Here is a 12,150-nt window from a genome sequence, read left to right on the forward strand (position 1 = left end):
TAGAAAATCTGTAAATTTAGTCACATATTGTCTAAAACTGGTCATTGTCTTAAAATTTGTATGTCATAGTTCAACCAAGCTAACAGCGCCACTTTACGGCGTACGTTTAGGGAACGTGGGACCCCGACGTCGAGGGACTCCCTCAACGCCGGAATCCTCTGTTCTGTTATTATCTGAGGAACGCGTAGCTGAATTGAAGCTACTCTCCGCTGATGTTATCTCTTCCAAGATGGCAGGAGTTGGAGTACGCATGGAGCGGCGCAGACGTTCTAAACTGAGAACCCGCAGTGGTGTGGGGTACTCGATCTCATCAGTCACCGCATTAAATCTAATGGGCGGGAGATCGGCGTCCTCGATATCGTCAACCAGTGGGATTAAACTGGCCGCATCCTAAAATTAAGAAAGGGGACATTATTAGACAATCATTTTAATAAATGTTCACAAGAGAATGTATCAACGCTTATCCATATATGTTCGTGAGTCATTTTTTTTACATCACTAATACTTTATCCAGAATCTTGATATTAACTATTAGGAAGGAGTTACACCATAGTTAAAGTAAAGTTATTGTCTAAACACATAGCTATCTGAGCCAAACAGCCTAGTCTAAGTTACGTAATTTTTGCAACGGAGACATATTATAAGAACTTATCAAACTTACCACAGACAAATCAGCTGCAGATGGAGATTCAATGCGACTAAGGCACATAATAGAGCTCAAGGAAGAGCTGTCGCTGGATCCCTCAGCTGTCCTCTCAGAACTGACCCGATTACACCTCCCCATATTGGTGTAGAACTGCGTCAGGGGGATTGAGTTGGTCGCCTAAAATATAATAGATCTTATTAGTTTAATCGCAACGCCAACAAAGAATCTAGGAAAATCAGGAAATGAGAATGCCTAAAATCCTGTAAAGCTATATGATTAGGTAGCAATTCAACCCATTTTATACTAGAATTAAAATCTTAGATCGGTTCAAAAATGCTTATGCAACCATACATTTTAAGATTAATATTCTACCAATAAAAGAATTTTAGTTGCAAATACCTCTGGATACGTGTACAAACGTACAGCCTCTTTCTGAAAATTAATAGAAAAACTAAAGCATGGATACTTACATGTAGACGCTCTGTTTGATCAAAGATCAACGGACGGAAGCCAGGACTTCCCGACGAGGTGTCCAATCCCGCAGGCACATTACTTCCAGTAACTCGATCCTCAGTGGCAGACAGACGGTGTACGGCAAACAGCCCAACTCTGGATCTCACTTCGGCTGGAGTCGATGGACTAGCAGAGGGAGCCTAAAACAAAAAGAAAACATTAAAGTCTTGATCTAACATTTAAACCCCTAATGAGAAACGTGCGGCACGAGCAAACTCTTAACCTTCCCAGAGGGAAATAATATTAGGTTGCTAATTAAGATTTTAGTAAATGTTAACTGGTATCTCAATTTAATTGCGGTAACCGAGCGGATTTCTCTGGCGACATAAAACGACGACAAACGGTGAGCGATATATATGGAAGAGCCGAAAGTCAACGTTGAGGAAGTGAGAATAGGACAGAACAACCCTGCAACAACATGATGCTTTATTAGACAAAACGGGTGGCTAGAAAAAAAAAATATACAAAACAGAAAAGAAATATACAACAGAAGAAAACTCACCTGTGTATCTGACAGAATATCATCCATCACAGAGGATGCGGCTTCATACATGGTACCCGACGGCTCCACAGTTGGCGACGTAACCCCAGATCTAGTCCTGTTGGTCCTGTTACCGCAGTGAAGAAGCTCAATGGTCCTGACGCCTATGTTTCGGAGGCGCGTACATACATCTCTTATCCAGCGAGCCAGCGACCTGTCTGAGGTGTTGTCTAATCTTGTTAGAGTCTCAAGCCCTACAGCGCCGAAGAAGACCACTATGAGAGCACATGAAAACAAGCCTAAACCCAACAACATGTTAATTAAGCCATCCATGTTGAATGTGTCCAGACTCGTCTTCTGGTCTCTCCTCGACTCGGCAGACCCAGAATCACCTCCGGCAACATCGTCACCAATGTCACCGCAGGAGTTCTGCATCACCGAATTGAGGAGAGACCAGATGATTTGTATCGTTCTACTAAGCATCAGTGAGAGATGCTCGTTGCCAAACATCTCCCCTTGATCCCTTTCGGACTCTACAGAATCAAAAGTACTTGTACTCCCATAGTCATCGACATCAGCAAGGCTTGGCATCCCAGACTGGTCGCTGTACACTGAACTCGAGTCGTCTAAGGAGTTTTCAAGAAACGAGGAATTGGCAAGAGTGGCCGCAGCCGCTCTCATTGATTCCTCGAATCTTTCCTTAATATTCTGATGCGCGTCCAGGCTGTCAGGTATATACATTATGAGCGAATGTAAATTTAAAATAGAGGACTAGTGATTCTGAAAGGCAATATAGTAACGTTAATTTTATGAAAAAGACTGTACACACGAATATTTTTTTTTGTATTCTAAGCAACTATGGTTGAACCTCCTAACCATTAAAACTTTGATTTATCATCTAAAAGTAAAATTCTTTAAGTTAAAGAATATGTAATTAATCTTACATGACTCAACGCTTAAAAATAGCTATCGTTAAGCTATTCAAACATTAAAACTTTGTTTTATTAGATTCAATTAAGTTAAAGAATATGTAATTAATTTTACATGATTCAACGCTTAAAAATAGCTATTGCTGAGCTATCACAAACATATTCATTATGATGTATCAAGCAATTAAAAACTTATGTACTAGCTAAATCTGAATATTTTCAATGACGTTTTAAAAGCACTTTCGATAAAGCTAGCTAAATATAATTTTTGTAAGCGACCATTTTAAAATAAATATGGTTGAGTTACTCGTAACGTAAATAACCTATCAATTAGCGTTATTATAATTGAATTAAGTAAAAAGAAAATCTTATTTTAAAACTTATAGTAAAATTGTTTTAGAAGATTTGAATCAGGACTCAATAAATTTTGATTATAAAAGGGGATGCTGTAATCAAAAGTTAAAACGAATAGAATGATGGAACATATCTGTGTCAATATAAGTTTTGCTTACGATGAACGAATTTAACTTTTGCAGACGGAGAACGTAAACAAAACAAGGTACGTCAATTTACCTGATGACTCAGATATGTCCTATCAAAACTACAAATATTATATAAAACAAAATTGTCATATATTGAAGATGTACCCATATTGCTTCTAACCCACTTTCGTTTAAAAATACAGTGATAAAGGCCTTATCGACGAAGAAAATAAGATTCTTGAGGCTTAAATAGCGGCTAACGAATGCAATAATGGGCATATCAACAATCTATAACATAAAAACATTCATATAAAACAAACGGGTTACTATATTTTATCACTTTTATATAAATTCTCTTGGAATTTAGCGGTAAAATTAAACACTCGAACGCAAGCTCCGCTCGCAAAGACAATTATTAATAAAATGAGCATAATTACTGGGCCGCCAGCTTTTTATAACCTCGCTCAAATCCAACCCCTATCACTTTTGACCGCCCAAACATAAACAAAGGGTTGACAACTTATTGTTACGTAAAATTTAATTACGGACGTCGAACGATATATTTTGTAGATATTAAGTCTAAAAGGTACACTTGACAGCGACGTAATGTAAGATATTAGTCTTTAAAATGATTAAAATTTATTCATGTTAAAAATAACATAAATACAGCTAATGCCAACAATGGTATAAACCATATGTACATATACAAAATATACAAACAAAGGGTTACCAACTATTGTTAGTAAAATCTTATATTTTTACATACATACGAGTAATGTAACCAAAGAAATTAATACGATATGTAAATACTAATTGTACTTATACATTTCTATATAAAATATTGTTTATATTCAGGAAACAGTTATATTTAACAGAAATAGAGATAACTAACCAATCCATTATAGGTCTATCTGTAACGAAAGAATTTCTAGAATATCCCAGGGATAAAAGGATTAATAAAAGATTATTAAAACTTCTTTTGTTTAGATTACCATAGCCAGGATACCCCAAGGAACCGGTTGGAGCACGCGCACTAACTCTTTTTAGGATCTACCATGGACCAGCCTGGAGATAACCTAGATGATCATGGAGTATTGGAGCCCTACCACCACCCTACCTTGGACGGACTGCGGTTGTGTTCCTGTCAACACCTTGACACTATAGACGAGAACAACAACATTATCACCACACCAGAGTACGATGGATTCTCAGAGAACCTGTCCATCACCATCAGGAATTTCTTGTTAAATACAGCCCTGAATACCACAGAAGATAGTAGAGTGGAGACCGATAGTGACATTAGCTCCAGCAGCACACTATCCCTCTCTACAAATGACCTCAACCAACTCTACTATGACCTGGAAAATCACTCAATCACCTTGGACGAGAATGGAAACGAGGTAGCACAAGTGGACGCCCTTGGCTACATATCTACCTCACCCCCAACCTCAACCTACACTTCGAACGAGAGCATTTTACCACCTAGTTCATCATTAGAAGAAGCTGAACTATCCAGAACAACCAACGCAAAAACATTTATTGATGTGACAATGTTAGATAAAACTAAACCCCTCAAGAAAAGAATGTATTCTATTTGGGAGGTTTATCATCTTGTATACCCAGCTATGAAAATACGCAAAGCATACTTTCTTAATGGAAAGCGTATTTAACTTAGCTTGGAATACATTTATAGTTTATTATATATGCCTATATACTGGGACTACTAAACTTTTTCTTTTTCTCTTTTTTCTTTTTTAACAACTTACCCCCATTGGAGATGCGATCCTCAATTTTCAAATTCTTTGAACGTACATATGAGACTTTTACAGAAATGCTTCGCATCCACAACTATCTATCTATGCTTGATATAAAGTCAACACTTTATAGATCATATTATGAACCTTTGATTGACACGTGCCCTGCAATTAACTAGTAGCACTCAGGGGCAAGACACAATTACTTTAGCTAGGCCCAAGGCATTATTTGTATCAATTTATGCATTCATAGGCCTATCTTTACCTATATGACACCATATATGGGTAACGCTAGCCTATTCATGGTAATCTGTATGTGATTTGCTAATAGTATATGTTTATTAAAGATATTATGTTTATAGTTAATGTAATCATATAAACAACCAGTTCAAATATGTATGCCTACAACCATGCCTGATTTACGTCACATATTAACACACAGATATTTAATTGCACAGACAAACACTAAAATCCTGGTCCAGAGCTAATGTTATAGCATGTACCTCTTGAATTTATTCAGTTATTTATTAACTCTCCTACCATCAACTTCTCTTTCTGGCTTTAAAAGGTAATGACTTAGTTGTTTGGCATGCATTGTAGTTTAAATTTAGGCCCCTTAGTACTTAGCATGAATTGAGCTCAGGACTTATGTTAGAACTCTAACACTTAGCACAATTCACTGCTTGGGACTTAGGGCACATTTCTGTCCTACTCTACTTATAATTTTAACACTTATCCTGTAAATATTTTCATACTTAACTTATGCACTTGTAATATAAATACACTTTATAAAAACATTTTCCTTCCTTAATACTTAATATACTTATATAATTCTGATCGAATATCAAAACCAACCATTTATTCTTAGGTTAAAGCAACATAATACTTCGCGTGGGTCTTTTGTTGAGCTTCCACCAGCTCAACCAAATTCGTATTATACTTGTGGGAATAGAGGGTTAAGCATTCTAAACAAACGAACCGACAATGAGAATGTCTATGTGTATTGCATTAAAATTAGGTTTTAGTAGTACTCATAGAAGAGCGGTCTCCATACCTAAATATGGACAAACGCCCCATTCGCACACACAAAGAAAGGTGGAAGCGAGAAAAGAGCAATTAGTGTATGTATATATCTATTTTGTCTTGCACTAAATCAAACTAGAGATAAAAAACAAGCAAATTTCTGCTATTATAAGATTGTTTTGTTTAATTAGGAAACCAGGACATGGAGCAGGGGCGTCCAAGCTTTTTATTTTGGGGGGGGTAAAACATTTTTAGGGGGGGGGGGTAAAATGGCGCGCGAAGCGCGCTGCAAATTTTTTTTACCCCCCCCCCCCCCTAAAAATTTTTACCCCGGGGGTAAAATTTGCTTAGGGGGGGTAATTACCCCCCCTGAAATCTGTTGGCAGGGGTAGATTTAGTTTACCCCCCCCCCCAAAATTTACCCCCGGGGTAAAATTTTTTGGGGGGGGAATTTAAATTTTATTAAATATATAGTATTAAAAATGCGCGCGAAGCGCGCAAAAATTTTTTTTATTAGAGATTTTTTATTTTGGGGGGGGGTATTTACCCCCCAAAAATTATTTGGGGGGGGTAAATACCCCCTCCTAAATGGTTGGGGGTGCCTACGGCACCCCCAGGGTAGGGGTAAATTTTAAATAGGGGGGGGTAAAATGAATAAAAATTTTGGGGGTGCCTACGGCACCCCCAAATTCGTTTGGGGGGGGTAATCGCCCCATTACCCCCCCCCCTTGGACGTCTATGACATGGAGAATGCTTTGGCCAATTCGAATTACCTATAATGTACACCTTAATTGATTTGTTACTAATTTGGATGAAAGATAAAAAGACATAAATCCACCCACTTAGTATAAAAATACTAGATTGATTTTAAATATTATTTTAGTGCCTTAACAACAGATGAGATAGATTTGAACGGGGGAGTGTCTCCAAACTTTGCCCTAAAAATGGATGCAGATCTTGACTCAACTTTTACTGCTCATGATTTCAGGTATTTTTAGTCTTATTGGTAATTTAACTGAAAGTTTCTTCCGTACACAAGAACCTTCCCTCCCCTCTATTTCAGAGTGTTTCTCCAACCTTGCTATAGTTTTCAAAAAAATATAGATGTAGAAACCTTATTGTAAGACAATTTAAAGTAACCATATTTTAGTGGAAAAAGAGACGAAAAAGATTTGATAACAACAGAATTTACACCAGCACAGTGGAATCTTTCCAATATGAATAATTATAAAAGGTAAATATATTATTATAATTCACACCACTACAGTGAAGTCTTTTCAATATGAACATGAGGTAAATATATAATCATATTTTAAATAACCACATTAGAATCTTTCTAATATGAATAATTATAAAAGGTAAATATATAATTATAATTTACACCAGCACAGTGGAATCTTTCCAATATGGATAATTATAAGATGTAAATATATAATTATAATTTACACCAGCACAGAGGAATCTTTCCAATATGAATAATTATAAGATCTTTCCAATATGAACATAAGGTAAATATATAATCATATTTTAAATAGCCACATTGGAATCTTTCTAATATGAATAATTATAAAAGGTAAATATATAATTCTAATTTACACCAGCACAGTGGAATCTTTCCAATATGGATAATTATAAGATGTAAATATATAACTATAATTTACACCACCACAGTGGAATCTTTCCAATATGGATAATTATAAGATGTAAATATATAATTATAATTTACACCACTACAGTGGAATCTTTCCAATATGGATAATTATAAGATGTAAATATATAATTATAATTTACACCACTATTGTGGAATCTTTCCAATATGAATAATTATAAGATCTTTCCAATATTAACATAAGGTAAATATATAATTATAATTTACACCACCACAGTGGAATCTTTCCAATATGAATAGTTAACAGTTAGAAATCTGACCAGCCAATTCAGTATTTTAGAATTCTGATTAGTCAACTCATTATTTGAATAATTCTAAATCTGATGTTAAACGCTAAAAACAAGGATGTTGGAATTGTGATAAGCCGACTCATTATTTTTTTATAATTCTAGAGATTATATTATCCACCAGAAATCTGACCAGCCAAATCAGTATTTCTAAAATTCTAAAACTTCTAGAATTGTTATCAGTCAACTAATCATTTTTTTATAATTCTAGAGATTATGTTATCCACTAGAAATCTGAGGCAGTTAGAAATCTGACCAGTCAAATCAGTGTTTCTAGAACTCTAGAATTTTGATTTTCCAAACTAATTGTTTTTATAACTGTAGAGCTGATGTTATCCGCCAGAAATCCGAGGCAGTTAGAAATCTGACCAGTCAACTTATATCAGAACATGAAGATTATGCTAAGTAAGTATTTTTATTCAAACTTTTATCAAAATGAGGAAAATTACACAGATAAAACAAATGAAAATTATTCTTTGTCTTAAAATTTCATGTCAAGTGAAACAGATATTGGCGACATGACATTTGAAGAAATAATTCCCTACTTTCAATATTTTAACTAGTCTAAGGAACAGTTATTACGATTGGTGGAAAAGTTTAAGTCAAAATGGTAGGTGTCATATCAATGGTTAATTTTAAAAATGAAAATAAGTTGAAACCGGTTTTCCTAGCCTTAAAAAAAATTAATATTTTAAAAACTAAGGAAAGGAGTGGAGCAGGCCAAGTACCGGCTGGCAGAACGTATGCGGGATGTCAATTTCTGGAGGGAGGAACTGAAACAAGAAATAAGAGCTCTCAGGTCAGTAATGCACTCTTGACATGGAACTATCAGGTCCAGGGATTCTCAAGTGTGGGTCACGGTGTGTTTACCAACGAATGATTTGGGGAAGCCCGGAGTGATATCTCAGGTCAGTACTATACTGTTGACATACAACTATAAAGTCCATGAACGCACTAAGGGAGGTCAAGGGGTGTTTACCTCCCACTTGTATCCTAAACATATTTGGGGTGGCCATGAGTGCAACAAGAAGTTAGAGCTCGTAGGTCAGTACTGCACTGTTGACAGGGAACAGGGAGGTGAAACATTAGCATCTAATATTGTATCTTGTGGTATCATTGTCTAGATGTCCTAACTGTGCATGGAAAGCAGCTTATAGCGCCTAACAAAAAATGACGACATACTTTAAAATGACCAATGACAGGCCAGTATAGATTTTACCATTAGAAAATTACAACATATACTGGCCTATCATTGGTCACTTTTATTGTATAAGCTGCTTCTGTGCATGGTAATGACCATGGTAAATACTATAAATATGAATGTCTAACCAATCCGCTCCCATACTTAAATATAACCTAACAAAACATCAGCATACGGATAACAAAGATATTCTGTGATGGCTTATGCCCAGTTCACAAATAACTTTTAAAGGTCGACCGATTTTTTCTGTAGGTCAACATAAACAAGTACAACCCACAAATACCTTTATAAAAATCGGTCAACCTAAAGCTTTTAGGTTGACCTAAAATTTCCAGAGGTCGACCTTTGTCTTTTGTGAACTGCGCTTTATTAAACCAACCACCGCCGCTTATTATCTCTATAAACCAGTCATATCTATATTTTTTAAAGTACATCATTAACCTGTATAAGAAAGTGATATAGTATTAACTATGTATAAAAAGAAGTACTAATAACATGGACAATATTTCCATACGTTGGACAATTTTAAAAACCTTGCCGAACCAAAGTTTAAGGATATTGCTTTTGTAATAATATTTATTACTGAATCTTACTCCTTGAATGCAGCGCCCCTAGACGCTAAGGGCACAGCCGCCAGTGCATATTAATGCAATGTAGCCAAGTAGGAACACAGTAATAATGTCTGACTGATTATGACGTAACAAAAAAAATAGCCAATGAGAGGCCGTTATTGACCAATGGTAAAATTTATAGTGGCCTCTCATTGGCTAATTTTTTTTGTTACGTCATAATCAGTCAGACACTAGTACTGTGTTCGCCAAGTAGCAGATGGACGGATGAACAAACAAACAGAAAGAGTTTTAGAATAGTATCTGTGCTAGAAATGATAATCAATGTATAAAAAAGAATAATCAATGACCTGTAAATAGATAGACAGGAATATTAGGAATTAGGACACTTATTTTCATATGATTTCACTTTTATATAGCATTTAATAAACTACAAATTAAAGAAATCCTAAAATATTGCAAAAAAGATTTGATCATTTTAGTTTAAAACTTTATGTGTATTAATTGATTTTTCTTTAGTTGCCAAATCCCTTTGATTATTTATAGATAAAAAAAGAGATTATTCACAAATTCTCTTTTTACCTATATGAAAGTAAGAGGTTTTAACATAAAAAAATATATTTTTTGATAATTGAAGCAAATATGTATCATTTACAGTTTTTTTGACAAGCCCACGTAATAAAATAAAGGCTTGATATTATTACTAAGCAGGTTTTTGTCTATTTTTCAGTTAGTTAGGTCGTCAACTTTGTCTAAAATAAAAACATAATAGTCTGTTAAGTGTTGGTGTTTACCCCACCCCTGCATCCCTCTTGGGTCGAATCAACGTTATTACTTACATAAATCATATAACACTGTTCTTATAGTAAAATTATTACTTTAAACTTGTTTCAATAGAAGGTTCCAAAATATCTTACCTATTCCCGAGTTTGTGTGTGTTAATGTGCGTATCTTGTATTTGTGTGTGTGTGTGTGTGTGTGTGTTTGTGTGTGTGTGTGTGTGTGTGTGTGTGTATAATCTAATATCTAATGAGGTCAGGATGTAATGAAGCTTACAAGTATCTGTAGTCAATAATAGAGGGATAGGACAATTCATGATAAATTAATCTTCCTACCAATTCTTTTGTTGCAATGCAATCAATGATATTTTATTGTTATTAGGAGGAAGAAAGGTTTGCAGATTAATCTAGGCGTTATTCTCTCTTCCTCTTTCTTTTATCCATGTGTATCTGTAATTAAGTCTTGTAAACAATTTATCCACTTTTATACTGCCAAGTTTGGTTTGGAAGTGACTAGTTGGTTCGCCCCTTGCTTTTAGGGAAGGGTAGGAAGGACAGAAAATAGCCCTAAACCATCCAAAGACATTTATAAAGCTTCACTGTAAAGTAAAACCAATTTGGAACACTATTTTATGAGATCTAATATTTTTTTTAATGAAACCAAGAACGTACTATTCTATTTTATACAAGTTTTACTTTATAACATTCTGACAATTGCATTTCATGTAAATAAAGTTACCTTATTTTCAGGAACCATGGGGTTCTAAATTAGGGAAAAATCATGGACAAAAAAAACTTTACTCTATTAAAGCATTTTGTAGACCATTCATTACTTTGAGTTATATTTCGAAAAAATATTAAGATACATTTTACATTAAGAAAATGATTTAATGTTTAATGGTCATTAATATAGCAGAAAATTTTGACGCAAAATAAAAATAAGGTTCTATAACTTAGTTCCTGATTTGATGTTCTATTTTTAGGTTTTGAATGTCATTATTCTCAAAATTATTTACAACTTATAATTGCCTTTAATGAAATACCAACTGCGCTACTAGACATGAGCGGTGTAGCACTAGAGTACAGGTGGGGCAATACTCATCATATCTAAGATTTAAGGATTTATTTTTGAAAATGGATTAAATGTCATGATTTTACTATTTTTATAACAGGACATTATTTGGAAATATCCTTTATTTTGCAAGTCGAGCTTTTAATTCACAATGGAGAAAACATTTTCTATGTAATAGGGAAGCTAATTTTAAAAGAAAATGTCCGACTGTCTGTCTGTCAGCTTCTTAACACATATGAAAATTTGTATAAGCTTAAAAAAAGGTTTAGGAAGTTTTTAGGAATAAGGGGTGGGATTTTTCACATTAATAGAATCAACTCTGCATTTTCTTTTCTTACAAATCCCTTTGTGTATTTTCTCCCAGGGAGTAAGGGAGGGGACAATGGGCAATTAATTTAATATAAGAGTTATCAAAGAAAGGGCATGAAATCCAGTTTATTCCAATAATTTTGTAGTAAATTATAAAGGGATTGTTAATTGAATAATAGATTTCCATAGCGTCATGTAAAGTAAAATCACAACTTGTTTTTGATGAAATATATTGAGGTTTTTTGGTATGATTTTTATATTACAAGATTATTGGACCCGGCCAGCTGCTAGCAAGAATATGACTGCCCCTTTTTATTCTGTTTATTTCCCTTGCCCCTTACCCCCACCTCCCTTCTCCCTTCTCACCGTCTGCTACATTCCAAACTAACACAACTAGTGTTTATTTCCCTTGCCCCCACTTCCCTTATCCCTTCTC

General features: G+C 34.8%; 1 protein-coding gene across 1 annotated transcript in view; it reads left to right on the forward strand.

Annotated features, from left to right (window-relative positions):
* The window catches only part of LOC145303906 (tektin-3-like), a 42,062-nt gene that overhangs the window by 16,497 nt on the left and 13,415 nt on the right, over window positions 1-12,150 (forward strand). The window contains exons 3-6 of the mRNA XM_080145571.1: window positions 6,712-6,816; window positions 6,979-7,062; window positions 8,109-8,189; window positions 8,488-8,583. Of these exons, the coding sequence (XP_080001697.1) occupies window positions 6,773-6,816; window positions 6,979-7,062; window positions 8,109-8,189; window positions 8,488-8,583 (305 nt within the window). The 5' untranslated portion in view covers window positions 6,712-6,772. The remainder of the gene's footprint in view (window positions 1-6,711; window positions 6,817-6,978; window positions 7,063-8,108; window positions 8,190-8,487; window positions 8,584-12,150) is intronic.

Source organism: Acartia tonsa, chromosome 13, assembly GCF_053477335.1.
Source record: "Acartia tonsa isolate MP-2025a chromosome 13, ASM5347733v1, whole genome shotgun sequence".
Classification (NCBI taxonomy): Eukaryota; Metazoa; Arthropoda; class Copepoda; order Calanoida; family Acartiidae; genus Acartia; species Acartia tonsa.